The following is an 18,455-nucleotide window of genomic DNA, read 5'->3' on the forward strand; positions in this document are numbered from 1 at the left end:
TTTGCTTGATAAATTTTGTCCATATTTTTGCCCATGAGACACACATGTAAGACATCTCAAGACAGTGAATTTGCAAGTGTAAAATAGTGTAAATTATTGTCCGGTACAAGTTATTTTTTTAGAGCTCTTCAATTATGTTTTATCTCTAAGACGAAAATTATAGATTACTTCATATTAAAAAGAAATAGTGTAAATTATTGTCTAGGGCATAAGAAATAGTGGCACTCATCCTATGGTGCAAAGAAATATTTTCAGCAGTTAAATTAACACCTGATGCTCAACTATTTAGCAATTCTCCATGAAAAAAATCTTCACACATAATAATCTTACAGAAAAAAAGGACTAATAAATACATCCATTTTAGCATATGTTCTGAAAGTTCTATATTGATACAAGCCCTTACAGGCTGACACACCAAAAAAAAAAAAAAAAAAAACAGAAGAAAGAACCATAGTGTCAATCAAAATGAGATTAAAAGAATTATGGTTTAATCAAAGAATGATGAGTTTACAACATTGTGTATCACTGGGATCTTGATCTTTTTAATATCTTATGACCTGATTCATCCTTGTCATATAGACGCTCAATCAGTTCATCCCAGTTATCTTTGGTTTTGCTTCTACTTGACGACCCTGGGGATGAATCCCGGACTGATGTATCAGACTGTTCTTCGTCTAGTTCATCAAAAGTTCCGTAAAAAGAAGGTGGAAAAGCATGTGGAACAGCCAAGGTGACAGCTCTCTGTAGAGCAGCTTTATGCTCCTCGTTGTGCTCTCTAGTTAATGTCTGTTGTCGCTCCATCTTTTGCTTTGCTGGAATTTTCGTTACATGATCTCTCTCTTGCATCAACTGGATGCACAAAATAAATATGAATGTGAAGAACTGTTGAAACTGATTTAAGCTTGAACACCTACTGTGCGGTAACACAGATACAAACAAGAGCTCTTTTGTAGCACATAATAGAATAGAGTAGCAAATTCATTTTACAATTCAATTGAAATCACAAGATACTAGCTGTTCATTAAAAGTATATTCAAGTCAAATCACTCTCACATTTCAAGTCCTAACTATTAACATAAATGAATGCGACAATATTTGAGTAAGAGAAATGAATGATTACCAAAGCTTCCCATAGATATTTAAAGATCTTATAAATCTATTAATAAGCTATGCATCAATCCCAAGCAAGTCAAAGTTGGCTATATAAAATCCTCTTTATTATTTCCAAAGAGCTTATAAGTTGCTAAAATTCTTCAACACTTCTAGTCACAAGTACTACATATTACAAGAACGCATCAATCCACAGGCTAAAGGAACCAATAGACGCAACCACGGTTGCTGCTTTAAGTTTCACAACTTAGTGATGAAACAACTAATAAGGTGAAAGGCATGGACCACTTGTGCGGAGAAAAAAAGTTTACCCTATCTTTATCAAGACGCAAGAGAACTGCAACTTGTATTCAACCACCCTTAAGAGTGATGAACTAGTGCCAAGAAGGATTGCACTGATTAACTATCTTAACTGATGATGGAAGTAGATCACAAGTGCCCTACGAGGGTGGAGTGGGGACAATACCATTTGATAAGATAAGGTGGAGAGCACATGATGTGAATTCCAGAACATATTGGTGCTAGTTTGAGCTTTGAACCATCTCAATTCAAAGTTAGTGCAGCAGTTAAATTTCTGTTGTGTCTATTGCAGAATGCAGCAGGCATACGCAAAACCATGAATTTATGGAATATCTATTCCAGATAGCCTACAGCCAAGCTCGCACATCTTTAGAAGTAAAACTAAGGCTATGACCGTGTAAAGTACAAAGACAATTTGTTTGGAATTACAAGCCATCAGTTGTCAAAGAAGTGCAGACAACTTACTTCCAAAGCCCTTCGTGCTTCTCTCTCTATCCAGATAATTGCATGATCAGAAGTAGCATTACAAGAGAGAACTATGTGCTCAAATCTCCCATCCACTGGAACTGCAGTCTTCACAACAGGTGGAAATCGTCCACATCTGTTTTAATGGACAAACACGGAATTAAAGAAATCAGAGGTTGCAATCAAGTGCCTAATAGTAGCCCACAAAACACTGCAGTGTAAAATGGTTCATTATTGATTGTATTGTACTAGGCAAACCATTTTGGTGGTCTTTATGACAAACTTGATGGAATAGATGCTTTTACTCAAAACAGAAACATAATAGTATAGAACTAAAAAATACAATAAATGGTTCTGATCCCCGCGAAGACAAAAAACAAAAGGTGATTTCCATTTATTCTAGCCTTGGTGGGCAGATTACCTGGTACCTATGTTGGAAGAAATAGCAGGTACACTGTAGAATATTCAAGGTATGCAAGCTGGCCCAAACACCACACATAGAAAGGCTTATTCTTACACACCATCATAGAAATGTTATCCACATACATAGGCAGGCCATATTATATAAACAACTTAAGACAATTTAATGTAGCACATCCTATAAGTCTGAAAATACCTAAAAGGTTTCCTCTCAACAATGTGGTAGAGGCGACCTGGGGCGTAAAGCCTTCGTGGATCCTTGAGCATCTTCTCTTCTGAGATGCATGTATCTCTCATGCACCTTAGGCATAAGAGGCATGGTAAACTGCAAAAAATAAACAAGCAAATGAAAATAAATGAGGTTATTCATGAAGAGCAAACGTTAGAATGTAAAAAGGCATCTAAAATATTGGATCCTCCACTTAATGACTGCTATACTAAGGGAAGCTCGGTGCACTAATGTCCCGCTATGTGCAGGGTCCGGGGAAGGGGAGAACACACAAGGGTCTATTGTACGCAGTCTTACCCTGCATTTCTGCAAGAGGTTGTTTCCACTTTCCACAGCTTGTAGGTAATGACACTTTACAAAAACATGGTTCTGTTTCCTTAAATACTAAATTGGATTTTCACACAAACATAAAGTTTTACCAAGTTAACTGGGGTTTAAACACAGTGAAGGGGATATGAAAAAAGCCTGGAAGTAGAAACAAAAAGAGGACTCAAGTTTCCTAGTTGATGGGACACAACCCATCCAGTGCCTCTTAAGATAGTAACTAAATGAGGAATCAAAATTCTTATTCCAAATGAGGGATGGTGTTGTCAAAGGTACGATTAAGCCGTGAAGCAAGGAGGCAAAAACATGTTAAGCGCTTCGTGTCGCTTAGCGGGCGCTGCAGTGTCTTCACCAAGGCTCTAAGGCACAAATTTCCTTCACAATGAGCATAATCCTGAAGAGACGACGCCATATAATTGATATTTCTCTTTCTCGTAATCTTTTTTCAGTTTCTTTGACCATATATTTGTTATTCATGTTTGTAATAATAGTCTTGAACTACACATACAAATTTGTATTTTTTTCTCCATTTGTCTTTCTTCATTTAAGCCAACTTGCTTGCGCTTAAAGCCCAGTGGACCTAACAGTTTTTTTTGCGTTTTCTCCTTCAATAACACTGTGAGGTAATAGACTTTTGAAAGCAAGTACAATATCAAATTTAACTATGTTTTACCAGAATAGTGACTTGAATATATCTTCCAAGGGGGTTGCTGTCCGTGGCAAGAAATCATCCTAATAAAGAAAGAGAAGATGGAGTTAGATTGAAAAAGATTGCAGCGCGCACAATGGGAGAAAAACTTCTAAGGCAGACTAAAAGACCAGTAGACATTGATAATTGACTTCAAAATAGACATCGAAAGATAATGCAAACATTTGCAACCATTATATACAATAAATGAAGCTCCTTGATTCCTAGGTACAGATTCCAAAGCCTATAAATCGACCTCCCATTGTAAGAAAGACTGAGAGCACACAGGCAGAAGAAAGGACATGATCTGCTTATTTATGCAGAGTGGATGAGACTTGACAGTTAACTAAATTGACAAGGCCTTGAAACTACAAAATGTAGAAAGCTACATGCTTCCACACCAAGAGTATCCATCTAGAGAGATAAGACTTAAGAATGTTCAAAGTGATGTATGTAGAACTTGCCTGAAGCACAATGGAGTTGATGACATCTGCATATCTCACTGCCAGATTCAGTGACATACATCTAGCTGGTGCAATAGCAAAGCACCTGATTCTTTTCCTATCAATATTGCCCAGCTTGTCAAGATTTTGTGCTATCACCATTGTCAATAACGCTGCTACACCTGACCCAAGTGAATGTCCGGTAATTGTTAAGGTATAGTTTGGATATTTCTCCAGCAATTGCTTCATGATCTCACATTCGGCATTTAACACCAATCCAGCTGCTTTTAATAAGCCATTGTGAACATACCCACCATCAAATTTCCGTTTGCCCAGCTTATTGTCCAACAAGACTGCATAATCACTCTCCTTCGCCAAATTAAGACCTCTAATAGCAAGAACTATGTCAGCATGATCATGATCCAGATATAAGAGATATGGTGGTGCTCGACCACCGGTATCTGGATAGTTTTTCTTCACAATTAAACAATCTGGATTAACTCCATATCCTTCAGGTGGTTCCGACTGAGGTTGTCTAAGATCATCTTCATATACAGCCAATATGTATCGGCATAGCCTAGGGACAGGTTCAAATTCTTCAGCCGTGGCAACACTCCAATTTTCGCTGTCATGTCCTGCACTATGGAGGCACCGCTTCCATGCCCAGCGGGCACAAGCTACACAGTATACACATTCAAGGAGAGGGGGTAAACCACAGAGAACAGACATTATTGCCTATGGCCTAGTTGTTAGACTGTTGATTAAGAATGTCCTTGAGACTAACTAGCAGCATAGTCAAAGTCTGCAAGATTAACATAGCAGATAATAAGTTCAAAGATACCATAATATAAAAGCCCCAATGCCCACAACTTAAATTAGAAGTTCACAATCATTCAAACGAATATCAATGATCAGTCAATCAACTACGCCAAAATCTCAAACTAGTTGGGGTTGGCTATATGAATCTTCAACATCCACTCTGTTCCAATTGAGCTCATTTCAGATGTAAACTAGGATTTCCTTGAAACTAGAGAATCTCAACAATCTTACACTAAACTGAGAGTACAAGTCTCTAAACAGCCTGAAAAGACTTATTCCCCCAATGACATTCATATGAACAATCATTTAAATCCATGAATCTTGAAAAACTCATGCAAAGAGTGTCTAATTTTGAGCCAAAAACTAAATCTAAATAAGGAAGTTCTACAAGCATCAAGAAAGATCCTTTCTTCAAACATTTAAAATTTCCATTAATACCCAATAACACAAACTATGATTAGGGGAAAATAACAGTACAAAGACAACACCTTTAACTCTTCAACATTGAAAACATTACCTAAATTGGATCATTCACCTTAAGGCTACTGAACCTCAGAATTTGCATAAAACTTGAGACACCCAAGTAGCAGATTCAAGTGTTGATGAGAATTCTGAAGTCAATGCTGTGGATTCTCACTTCTTAGCAATAGCAATCACCCCACAACTGAGCCAGAAATTAAAATAATCAAATGAAATCAGGACACATGTGTACCAACTATTGCTGAGTTGTTGAAAGTCAACTTGGACTCGGCTAATATATTGAGTATTTAGAGGCCCATGATAAAATTTACTCCTTCACTGAACGGTGTTTTTGTTGTCTTTTTCTACCTCTGTTTCTCCATAAATCTCCAAGAGTGCAGTGGTTTAAGGGAAACTGACAAATCTCAAGAGAAAATTGGAAAAGGGTTGAAGGAACAAAATTTCAACCTGTTATACCTTTTATAGTAACCAAATCTATGGTGGAAAATTCACACTGAGAAGAGAAATTCTACACATTCAATTTCCAGAACAACCCATTCAATATGAGTACAGATTTTGTGATTGAAACAGAGAGAATATTGAAAACACCTTAGTTTCCGTAAATTATTAGTTTTATCTCTGAACAATTAATTTTCCGTAAATTATTAGTTTTATCTCTGAATAATTAATAGTCTTAAAAACACTTATTTACTTAATTAGCTAAATTTAAAAATACATTTAATCTTGCAATAAGAGTGAAATACATCATAAATTCTCGTCAAGTTTAGGGGTGAACACTTATTTACTTGATTAACTGAATTTAAAAATATCTCTTATCTTGCAACATCAATGAAATACACCCCTAAATTCTCGCCAAGTTTAGAAGTATTTTTAACACTTTTTTTTTCATTAAGAGTCAATGCTCCTACGAGAGTTTGAGACTACTTGTTATGTCATGTGACAGATCGGTGTATCTAAGTTTAGGTAGTCATGTAGATATGAGTGTTTTAAGACTATCAATAGTTCGGAATGAAACTAATAATTTACGCTAAATTTACAGATGTGTTCAATACTTCTTTCATTAAAAAATGACAGTGATTCGTATATTATTGACACACGGATGTAAAGGAAAAATTAATTTCACAAAGTGCTTAACTTATAAATTTAAATTGAAAAGAAAAAAGTAGATTTCTCCGACGATTATATTATTTTGATAAACATAATGTTTGAATAGATAATTGTGAAGTTTTATTGATAAATTTATATTAAATTTTAAATTCATGATATGTTAATCAAGTCAAATTATTTGTTAATATATTGAAGCTGAAATTATATAACTTAAATGAAGTTTGAATTACATTTGAATTAGTCTGTTTAATTGAAAAGTCGAGCTTAGCTCATGCTTTTCAAATCCAAAATGTTCTAAAGTTACTTGGAGACCAAACTCTCAAACCCCTAAGTCACACCTATATAAAGAAGTCTTCATAGACCAAAAATAGGGAGAAAATATATTTTAAAAAAAATTCTTAAGTGATGATCCGCAAGTGTTCCGCAAGTGAAGAATTCTTCGCCTCCAAATTGTAAGTCGCAAATTCTCATATCTTTGCGATTGTAATCAAAGTTTGACTCTTCGATATTACAATTCAAAAATGAACATACAAGAAAAATAAAATACAATATATAATTATTATAAAAAATATATGATAAAACGATAATCTAATTAGTAAAGAATAAGCAAAATCAACATAAAAGTAAAATAAATAATATATTTAAATTAACACCCCAACACAATATGGAATAACCATCCAAATAAGTTAGCATCAAACCAAAAACAAATAAATAAGAGTAGTATAGATCTATCAGTTCAAAATAAATAGGATAAAGTTTTGATTTACAGAGAAATAGGGATCACACAAATAATGTATCAAATCGAAGATGGGTTTGACCCTACCGATAATATTTATAAGATCCTTACCTACCCTCTAGAATATGCTGTTTTATAAGAAAAATTCTGAATTAATAATATTTTGAGCTATTATTAATAATAAAATTATTATATTGATGAGTAGGTATGTTCTAAACTAAGGTATGATTTCATTTTCCTTTGATGACAAAGACTGTTATAATAGCTTATTCTATTTGAAAGCCTTTTTTGTTTAAAACAACTTTTCATGCTCTTACTTTTGAGTCTATTAGCGGCAACAAAGGCTGCGGGAACGAGTGTTGTGATTTCCCCGACCGATACCACCATTCATTACTGTGAACCAGTCCCATTTCAGTATAGACATGTATTTCTTTAGAACATATTCATTCCAGAACATAAAATCAAATTGAGAATCAAAATCACGCTTGGAGTCTATCGTTAAAACGAACAACACACCAACTTGTGCTACTAAACTCATACCTGAAACCATAATTTGTGTCATTGAACCAATGTTTGGGGCATAACTTATGCTACTAAATTTATGCCTCACGAATTTTCTTCTGTCTTGCATTTTTTTTCCATTGTTAAAGGCATTTTGCACCCTTTTTTTGTTAATTGAATTAAAATGTTAAAAGATAAGAATTAAAGATCGACACACAAAAATTAAAGATTACATACACCAAAATAAAGGCTTTGTGCAAATGGCCCATGAGATTTTGGTGAGCATGGGCCTACAACCTATTGGGCTTTATTTTCAATTGCAACAATTGTGAGTAATAAAGGTCCAAGTCCAAACGGCCCAAACCCTAAGTCCTTGCGAAGCCTTTGAATTACTATATTACCCTCATAATCGTGGCCTTGGTATATAAAAAACCTAAAACCCTAGTTTCAGCTTATCACCCGCCTCAAGACTCTCAGCAGATCGAGCAAAAATCGAAGGTAAGCAGCTTTCACTCTTTCTTTGTGCTAAAAGCTTGATGTGATGTTGAAACCAGTAGAAGGGTTGAACAATCTGTTAATCATTTGCAAAAATATTTAAAATTGATTTTGTTTTTGCTGTATGATTGTTAAAGCAGGGGATGGCGCCGCCGAACACAGGATTAGCCGTGGGATTGAACAAAGGACACATTGTAACCAAGAAGGAGCTAGCTCCACGCCCTTCTGACAGAAAAGGGGTAATTTTTCATTCATTCTATAGATTGTTGATTACTGTACTCGATTTCGGCTTATAATGGTTTAGATTGAATATTTAAATTTAGGTTTATTTTATTTTAAATCACGAAAACTAACTCAGTGAGACTATCAGTATGAATTCTGCATTAGCCATTAAGTAATATGTGTAGCTTTTATTTTTGTTCGGAACATTGATTTTACGCCTATCTCGGATAATGGATACATATGATATATCAAAGTTTAGAGTTTGTGTATTCAATTTATTCTAGAAGAGTTAGAGATGTGTGGAGTGTAATGGAGCTCATTCTTCGTAACATTAACTGTTTAGTTTGTCATTTGATAGAGGATGGGCCTAAGTGTGTGTATGCTTTAAACATTAGTGTTGTAGGTTTGTGTGTAAATAGCATTTCTTGAATGGGGATGGGGAGAGTACAGTCTGATCAATAAAAATGCTCTTTTACTCAAATAGACCCAATACTCATTCTTTTTCTATTGGTATACAAATATTCCTCACCTGAGAGTAAAATGAGTTCTTAGTGTCTGATATTGATAAGTAAAAAGTCAAAACGACTACTGGCTTCTATGGCCTATTTTATGCTTTTTGTGTTAGGTTCCTGTACGCGTGGTATAGAACATTCTGTAACGGAGGTAGTACCTACTCCTGTCCTCATTGCATCGTCTTGATGCCAACAATATAACATCTTCATTCATAAAAAAAGGAAATTAACCAGTGTGTACAACAACATTGTGATTTGTGTAGGTAGGGTCTTTCTGTATTTCTTTTTCCTTTTTCGCTAGAAAATTCAGCATTACCTCTTTCAGTTTTGGATGTGCATGCCATGCTTTGCTTGCATGAATGTTTGTTAGTGACATTTTATTCAGTTGCCTAATTGCTATGTTAATTCAGAAAACAAGCAAAAGAATCCACTTCGTTAGGAACCTCATCAGAGAAGTTGCTGGATTTGCTCCATATGAGAAGAGGATTACTGAGCTTCTTAAAGTTGGCAAGGACAAGCGTGCATTGAAGGTGGCCAAGAGGAAGTTGGGTACCCACAAGAGGGCAAAGAAGAAGAGAGAGGAGATGTCTAGCGTTCTCCGTAAGATGAGGTGATGTCTTGTGATTATTTGTTTTCTTTAAGAGTGAAGTCAGATTATTATTTTCCTATCTCTGAAGAAGATTGTGCATTACCCTGACTAATATTTCTTTCTTCTTCTCCTTGTGTGCAGGGCCACTGGAGGTGGTGAAAAGAAGAAGTGAAGTCTTTATCCATATTTTGACAATTGAGGAACTGAGTTTATTAGTTATTATACATGATCTTTTTGAATTAGCTATAAAATTCTCTAGACTTGACACAATTATGGCTTTGAATTTTCATTAAGATTGTGACATTTTGCTCAACTTTCAAGTTCAAGTCTACACTCTAGTTATGTTCTGTATTTTATATTTTTGTTAAATTGTGTTACTCCTTGCTCTTTGTGGTGGCGGTGGCTTATACTTTGCTCACTTCCCTGTGAAGTTGACCTAGGTTTTCCCTATACTTGAGAACAATATGTTTATTCCCTTAAAACATACTCATACTTTCGTTTTTTCCTCCCTCCAAATTCAATGGCCTCAAACAAGTTCAAAGTACTGTCTTGAGTGAGTACCACACCAATCCTATAATTCTTTGGTTAATTTAAAACGTTGAAGTTTTTTTATTTTTATTGCTAACTAGTTTGAGTCAGATTTTTTGGCATTTTTTAAATGCAGCACTATACATCTACTAGTAATAATATTAGTATCGTTACAATACTTTCTAACCGTCTGAATTCATTCAAGTTAGTATTTGTGTTAAGAATAAAACTGTCAAAAAGTAAGCTCTTATAAAATTGGAGAAGATGAAGAATATATAAAATTCTTTTTATGTTGATGTAAATTCAAAGGATTTGACTTAGCAAGGACTATTTGTACTTTTTTTTCTCGAGATTTTGTATCCTTGCATCACTCTTGTATTTTAAAATTATTCATTGAAATCAAAATTTCGATAGAACGGTGATGAGGTAAACCCACATTTTATACCAGAAAATACTTATCCTTAATCATTGTAACCAAACGAGTGAAGGACCCCAGTGTTTACACCAATTCTCATATTACCTCTTTATTTACATAGACTGTTATCCCTTGCAAATTATTAGTTATTGCACATTCACACATGTACTCTATATTGATGAGTCACAGTGAGATGAATAGACGCAGCACCATCTTTTAAAATGAAAATTTGAAATCGTTAGCTTTTGTAATCAATCTCTCTTTTCTTTGTGTGTTGTCCAGAGGAGGAGGACTATCACGTCTTCTTTCATCATTCTTTTGTTAAGAGGACGCATACAGTACAATTCAGAAGTTCAGTACTAACATAAACATGTATGTAGTACAATTAAGAAGCTAAAACAATCAATGTGATGATGGAAGGTATAGATACCTCGCAGAGTTTCTTTTATTACTCTCTTCTGGTGGATGTCAATGTCCACCAGCTTATATGGGCCAAAATTGACTGCTCCAATCAGAGAATTTATTGACCAAAATGGCAAAAAAGGATACAAGAGTCTTTCATATAACACAATTTTCATGTCTTGAATTTCTGTGAGATTTTCTCAACTCCGCCCCTGCAATCATCGGCGAAGCGCTTAACACCATCCTTGAGAGCTGAACCAACTTCAGCTGAGCTTTGCTGCAATCCTTGTACTGAGTTGCCCATCTTCGACATGGCAGCATCCTTTAACTCCTCTGTTTGCTTGCCTGCCTTTAATGCCCACTCCTTAAGCATAGTGATCAGCAACATTATTTTTTCAATAATCATATGAATTGTCTCTCTTGATTTCCCTCTCACTGTATCAGCCATTTCCTTGAGCTTGTCCACTAATGTTTCAGCTCTATTAACAGTTGATTCAACAGACTCATTTCCAGCATTCTGCCATGTAACTCCAGCATTGGCTTCTTCTTGCAGGTCATTGTCAACTACCACTTTGATGCCTTGCTTCTGCCAACGGTCTCTAGCCTCTTCCAAAGCTTTTGCTTGCTCTCTAGCTTTCTTAGCCTCATCTTCCGCCCAAGTCCTAATTGCAATATTGAAATAAATATCAATCAACTGTAGATGCAAAGAACGAAGGGGGAAAGGGAAGAAATTATTGCAGCAAATAAAAGATGATATGCCAAAAGTTTCAACATGTAGTCCTACACAGATGGAAGTTCCTTAATACTTGTCATTTTGCAATTAGGAGGGATCTGCGTGACTGGAGCAACAGACCAACAGTTACAGTCAATATCAAAGATGCTAGAGTTACCTATGGTAAATATAGTGAAATATGGATGGTGGTAGTTTCACATAAAATCTATTCGTCAGAAAATGCAGCTTTATATGATACTAAATCAACCAGAAGTTCAGAAAAAAACCAGAATTACAAGGACAACAAAGGTGACAGCTTAAACACGGGATCAAGAGTTATTAGAATCCTCATACTCGGTTTAATTGGCAATGATGATTAGTGAGTTTGAACAAAATATCAGTGTAGGCAAGACAAGGAACACACTTCAAAATTATCGAAAGAAGAAAATGGGATAGATTTCATTAGCCCCTTCACAGAGACAAGGAATTACTTAAGCCAGAGTAGCACTAGTAACCAACTCTAATGATACATGATATTGTCACAGCTTCCTCAGAATACTCAAATATCAATATATTATTGAACTAATTTTCAGTCAGTGATAACAAACGACTATTGAACTGTGGGATTGTCACTAACTAGTAGGCAGGTTAAATCCTCCTTGGTGAGCCATTTGAATGTGGTGAATCAACACTGTAATTAAGATGAACTAGAAAAACATTTAAGATGATACATTTCTTACCTAGCCAAGGATAATGCTTTTCTCTCAACCTCCAGCTCATGCTGCAAACGTGCTATCTCTTGGGTTTCAAATTCTGCATCTTTCCTAAGCTTTTCAATCCTCTCTTTATCATAGGTGATCTCTAATTTGTCGCTCACAAGGGACTGTAATTGCTCCTCTACATCGCGTCTTAATCTGGAAAGAATTTCCATTTCTGAATCAACAACAGCACGTTCCTTCATTAATGCTAAATTCTCTTCCTCCCGCTGAGCTCTCAAACTCTCCAACTCTCTTCTTGCTTCCTCAGCCAACTTCTCCACTGCGTCAATCTTTTCCCTTTCCAATAAGAGTTCCTTCTCAAAACTTGCATTCACATCTTTCTCAACTTCAGCTAACAGAGCATTATGGGCTGAAACAGCTTTTTCAGCCATTGACTCAGCCTCAATGCGTGCAAGTTCCTCACCAACGATATCAGAAGCTTCACCGGTTGCTAGGGCAATAGCAGCTTGGGCTTTGGTGACAGGTTTATCTGGTTGGAAGAGTCTTGTGTACCCTGTATTGACAGGTTAGTCATAGCATAACTTACCCTTCCCCAGATCCCACCTCATAAGAAACAATTCATAGTACTCACCAAATGCAAGGGCCACTATTCCCTGTTCACCTGATGATAAGTCAGCTACCAGCGCAGGCCATGCATCTGGATGAATCTTGTCAACATCTATGAACCCAGAGACTCTCTGAACGGACTGTCAAGGAAAAGAGATTGTACCAAATTAGTGAATAGTCACTTACTATGTGTAATAAACAGAATAGAAACCACCCATTCTTCAATTTGTATGCAACCTTTTGGTCAACAATTGGTAGCTGTCTTTTCTCTATCGCCATCTTCCAGCTGACAAGATCTTGACGTGATAAAGGACTGCAATGCAGAACTTTAATGCATCAAGTAGGAAATGACTAGGAAAGTTAGTTGGCATCAGAATACATTAGCAATGCCATGAAGTTAATAGTAATAACATTGGGAGTGATATCGTTCTTTTATCGCTAGTACATCATGGGAACACTGATCAGCAACTTAAACGAATATAAGATCCAAGAAAAATATAAGAAACCATAACCCGTGCTAACATACAAAGTCGAAAGGAGATACATTTTTTAATTCATCAGGGAAAGGGAAGTAGTACATGAGATAGACAGAGAAATCTATCTGTGGAAATTCATAACACTCATCAGCTCAGTCTCCACCTGTAAATACTGTTGAATTATCGATTCTTGAGAGCGATCACCTAAAAGAAGTCCAACATTGCATTTGTGAGCAGTATTATACCTTTCAGGACAGAAGAAGACAGGACTTTGGTCATCATCCAAAGATGACTGCATGTCACGTCTTGAGAGTTTGCTGGAAAGTAACCCTGCTTCGGCTAAACCTAAAGAGGTTCACATTCAGAAGACTGTAGCCCCGATGTCAAGCAGAACTTAACAAAAAAAATTGATGATTCGAAGTTCTACCTTGTATAGACGGGAAGTCTGGATCCTCAGGAGTAATATCATCGAAGGCAAGATCAGTGACATTCTCAATATACATTGCAGGGTAGACCTTTGAGACAGTGGTTCTGTGGTAATCAAAAGCACCCTTACTTCCTCAATAGGTATGTCAGTTAACTTTTCAGTGTTTCAAATGTAAAACAAAAGACTACCAGTTATGTTGGGGAATATACGAGACAGGTATACCTTGATAGAGCACTACTAGCAGAGACCAACCAACGAGCATATTCACGCCGAGTGCAAAGATCTCCAGGTTGAACATCAGACTCAATAACCTACAACTTAAAGATTCAAAACCAGATGCAAAACACATATTGGAACAACTGTGAGTAACACAGGATTGAACACTTCTCCCCTTGACCTTGTGTACCACATATAGGTTTATTCAACTAAAGGAGGACTGACCAAATATTCTTACCAACACATGTCTGACTTTTCATCTTAAAAGATGTCAAGAGGAGGTACATGAATACTCTTTTCGGTGGCTGCAGGGCCAGGGAAGGTAGAAGTCAAATTCATAGCCTGCAACGTCACCTCTTTTTTGTTAACGATGGAGTTCAGGCCAACTTGGGCCAACTCGATTATTCTACCATGTACTTGGTACTTCCCACCAGCACAAGTTTTAGTAACTTTGCCTACCAAGACATAGCAGATGGGAATAAATCACCGTAGTTCTCTTTTTTTCCCAACAACAACATACCCAGTGTAATCTCACAAGTGGGTCAGGGGAGGGTAGCGTGTACTGCACCTTACCCCTACCTCCCGGGAAAAGAACTAAGGTGGTTTTTTCCCATGCCATATTATTGCAATCTAGCACTTGGAGATGCCTAGATATCCAACAAAGTTGCAAGGCACTAGCGTACTTGATCTAGTTTGCTACTTACGGTGCTTCTCAAATTACAGTTCTAATTACGAGCCCACACAATTGACCAGTCCTCTGATTATATAAGCATTGGTTTCTGCAGTCTCATTTAAGATATACCAGGCAGTCAACTTCAAGGCTTTAATCACAGGAGGGAGAAGCCCTCCTCAGACCTGATCTAAGAGAAAGATAAGACGGACTGTGGACAAAGACTAACATGATGGTAAAGATAGTTGACAGAAACAACAATAACCACCCTGTCGTCAAAAGGAAGAGACACTCTTCTGATGAACATTTATAATAGGAAATAACGCAAGAAGGATATTTCCTTATCAGTTTATTTTTTCTGGTTTTACATAATACTTTTGCTAACCTCTCTCATCAGTTCCTCTCAGAGAAACACTTACCATGAAGAAAGGGAAGAGCTTATATACCAGAGTTATCCAAGTGAAAAATATCAACACGAAGTAACTTGAGCAATACGATTGAACTCGATGAAGTAATTATCTAATACCTTCAAAGCTTGTAATGCTGAGAGCGCTTGACCTTGGACTTGATCAAACGAAGCAGGAACCAAAACCCTTCCTGGAGGTGCCTGCAGAGCTGGAGAAATAGTAGATGGAGCAGGAATACCAGCAGAAGTAAAGACATCACCAGGATCCGTTGAGTTAAAAGATGATCTGCTTGCATGCATATCCTTAAAATCGTTTCCAAGATGGTCATAAGCTGTTGTTGAAACCGAAGCTGTACCAGGCACTTCGTCTCTGTTTGACTTATGCACTTCAAAAGATGACTTATCTCCATCACTTGGAACCTCCAGCATTTCGGTCAGGTCAACATTGGTGGTGGAAAATGAGCTTTGAGTGTCTGCATACACTTCGCGTGTAATCATGGGTTCTAAAAGTGCTTCTGATTGCGGATTAACAGCAGTGTTGAGGTTAGAAGGCTCAATAGGAGGGGAGTCCAATGAAATTTCGGAGTGTCCTGGTCCTTCCAAACTAGATACTCCCACCTGGTCATCAATTTCATATGTTGAATTTGGACTTATAACTGATGCAGCAGCAACTTCGTCATCATTATAGTTCTTCTGTTCTGGTTCAGTTGTTGGTTCTGGTTTTCCAGCACCAAGACTATCTTCCTCACTTTCATAGCTTGACATGACAAAGGTTGCTTCAGGGGATTCAGATATGGCTTCACTAGCAACTACTGCATCATCACTAGCTTTCCTGTCATCCAAATCATTCTGAATATGGGTCTCGTGACTCTCATCAACGAAGACACCAACACTGGATGGATTGCCATCATCAGTATCCTCACTAATTCTACTTGCCTGGAACTCTTCACCGCTATTATCTTTGAATTCATTATCACCTAAAACATTCTCCTCTTGAACTGTGTCATTATGATTGTCAGAATCGATTGACATTTCTTCCTGTGTTGTTAAGGGCTCCATCTGCTGTTTAATTCCTGTGTACATGAACTTGCAAATTATGAATCTAACTAGCAAGAAGCTCTCAAAGGAAGATACCACTTCTGAACAGGATGTGCATTTTCTAAAGTCACGAGCAGTAAAATTATGCATCCAAACACACATTATAAATCATATACATATTATTCACTATTCAACATATTAGTTTACTCTATTGATTATTGGGCAATATCTCAAATATTAAGCTTCAGTGTAACCACTCTCCCCAAACATCACAGACTAATGATATCAATCTTTCAAAAGCAAAACGGGACTTGAAGGGGTCCATAATTGACAAGTCCCCAATACTTCGTGCAAGAAACCTCTTAATGCATACATGCCAAACTTAGGTCAACTCAAATTGTTCACATTGTCTACTTATCATACACATGATATTTTACAAATGTAATCAGGTTTTCCAGTCATCATTACTTGAAGAAACATTCCACCACTAACTTTTGACAGAAATCACTTGGTCGTCATAATTAGCAGAAAATACTGAACTCACTTGTTGAACTCCGTCTGCTTATTGACAATGCAGCAAAGGTAAGGCCAGACACAAGGATAATACCAGCTGCTCCTGCTCCCACCATCCCTGAAAATAAGCTACTTCAAAAGTGTTATCAGTCCGCAAAAGAACCAAAGACAGACCTGCTGTTTTAAAAAAATTACTATGCATTCTGCTGTCATTTGCACCTACTTCCCAATCTTCAATGCAGAGCCAGAAAATTAAACAGATTCCATTTGAAAAAATCACTATATGTCATGAACAATGCAGAATGCTTTCAGATATACGAGCTGTATCATATACAGATTTTCAATATCCATTTTGCAAATTTAAACCCCTTTTTTCCAATACTCAATATTTTATCTTAACAACAAATCAGATATTCCCCAAAACTATTTCTACATTTTCAACTGATACACACCATTACCAACTGACTAAGCCTCAATTCAAACTAAATAATATCGTCTATTATAACGCACTCACCAGCGATGGACTTCTTCCCCTGTGAGTCACTAGGTTTCTCAGCACCATCAGCTCCAGACCATCCAGAGAAGCCATCTGCTGAAGCAGTCGAATTTACACCTCCTGCACTTGTTTTTTCCACTCCACCATTTGACACACTATTCATAGTAATCGAAACCAAACGAACCCCACGATAATCCAGCTTGCCGACACGCATTCCTGCAAAAACTGCCGACGGCTTTTTGCTTCTGAATGCTAACCGAAGCTGAAAAGAGTTTGGACACCATGTTGTAGTCAAAGTACTCATTTTTTTTTTGAAATTTCAACAAAATCCCCCAATTGATAATTAGGGTTTATAATAGTAATGATTGAGGTTTATCAATAATGCTTCAAATGATTATCTTCCCTAATTTGCCTCTGCATATATGAAAAAACTGAATAAGATACAATTACAGAAATTGTGTTAAGAACTTTGGAAGTGAGAAAATTTAGGGTTTATGGAGAAAGAGAGTACTTTTCACCATCCCTTTGTTTTATCTTATCTTTATTATATACCAAAGTTTTTGTATTTTCTTTTTTTCCTATTCTTAGTGCTACAGCTATGTATAAAAGCTGCTAGCGGAGACTAACTGAATTACCAGTTACTGGTTATACGCTTTCATTTGTTGAAATACGAGGCGTAGCATTTCTGCAATCCTGAAAATATACTTTGTTCCGTATTTGTTGTCGAGATTATTAAAAATACTTTTAATGTCAATATTATTAAAACTGTTATTCTCAAAATACTTGTCAATTCACAAAATTTAAATAGAATTAATGATTTTTTTTTTTCATTTTGCCTTGTCAATGTATTAAAGATGTTATTCTCAAAATACTTGACAATGTATTAAAGGATATGTAAAAGAAAAACGTAACAACTAATATGGAACGAGAAAGTACTTGTCATTTCACAAAATCAAAATGAAATCAATTAAATTAGTGGATTGATAATTAATTAGATTTAAAGGAAGTTTCATGAGATAGAGTCTCAAGATAACAATTTTGATAAGTTTTTTTATTTTATTAGTAGAGCATATCAAGCAACTAAAAGAACGACAAAGAACCAAAATCAATGTGTATATAATTATAAAAAACAAAATTTCTTGAAATGGTGTGAGAGAGACATGACAACCATGCCAAAGGTAGGCAACAAAAAATATTATTTCCTTTGGAATGGAGTGATGCTAATTGATTTGGATCTATAGTATCTGAAAGACTTTTGAGTTATAATCATGTCATTTTTGCACCATCACGTCTCCTTTTTATATATTGTTACAAACAATCTAGACAGTACAAAAGAATTCTTAGCATGAAAGTCTATACAACTGAAACTCTATCTAAAATTAGTATTTTGA

At 36.2% G+C, this 18,455-nt stretch overlaps 3 protein-coding genes across 4 annotated transcripts; 1 reads left to right on the forward strand and 2 right to left on the reverse strand.

The window, feature by feature from the left end:
• Window positions 1-451: 451 nt before the first annotated feature.
• Window positions 452-4,778, reverse strand: LOC125813315 (uncharacterized). The gene is made up of 5 exons (XM_049492809.1): window positions 4,001-4,778; window positions 3,522-3,580; window positions 2,492-2,620; window positions 1,876-2,011; window positions 452-849 (listed from the first exon to the last, which is right to left on the reverse strand). Exons 1-5 carry the CDS (start codon window positions 4,706-4,708, stop codon window positions 523-525), a joined length of 1,359 nt encoding a protein of 452 aa, XP_049348766.1. The 5' UTR covers window positions 4,709-4,778; the 3' UTR covers window positions 452-522.
• Window positions 4,779-8,062: 3,284 nt separating this feature from the next.
• Window positions 8,063-9,753, forward strand: LOC125813292 (60S ribosomal protein L36-2-like). Its single transcript, XM_049492790.1, has 4 exons — window positions 8,063-8,120; window positions 8,258-8,356; window positions 9,262-9,461; window positions 9,582-9,753. Exons 2-4 carry the CDS (start codon window positions 8,261-8,263, stop codon window positions 9,610-9,612), a joined length of 327 nt encoding a protein of 108 aa, XP_049348747.1. The 5' UTR covers window positions 8,063-8,120; window positions 8,258-8,260; the 3' UTR covers window positions 9,613-9,753.
• A 1,069-nt stretch (window positions 9,754-10,822) lies between these two features.
• Window positions 10,823-17,566, reverse strand: LOC125813270 (uncharacterized). 2 transcript variants are annotated; one of them, XM_049492762.1, is made up of 10 exons: window positions 17,083-17,566; window positions 16,600-16,686; window positions 15,138-16,090; window positions 13,948-14,036; window positions 13,726-13,829; window positions 13,544-13,643; window positions 13,060-13,135; window positions 12,848-12,962; window positions 12,238-12,769; window positions 10,823-11,447 (listed from the first exon to the last, which is right to left on the reverse strand). In XM_049492762.1, exons 1-10 carry the CDS (start codon window positions 17,366-17,368, stop codon window positions 10,958-10,960), a joined length of 2,832 nt encoding a protein of 943 aa, XP_049348719.1. In that variant the 5' UTR covers window positions 17,369-17,566; the 3' UTR covers window positions 10,823-10,957. The 2 variants fall into 2 exon arrangements, with proteins under 2 accessions (XP_049348719.1, XP_049348720.1); XM_049492763.1 differs by having other exon boundaries at window positions 16,600-16,697; window positions 17,083-17,357.
• Between the last annotated feature and the right edge of the window lie 889 nt (window positions 17,567-18,455).

This window comes from Solanum verrucosum, unplaced genomic scaffold, assembly GCF_900185275.1.
Source record: "Solanum verrucosum unplaced genomic scaffold, falcon-dt-bn FXZP01000189.1, whole genome shotgun sequence".
Classification (NCBI taxonomy): domain Eukaryota; kingdom Viridiplantae; phylum Streptophyta; class Magnoliopsida; order Solanales; family Solanaceae; genus Solanum; species Solanum verrucosum.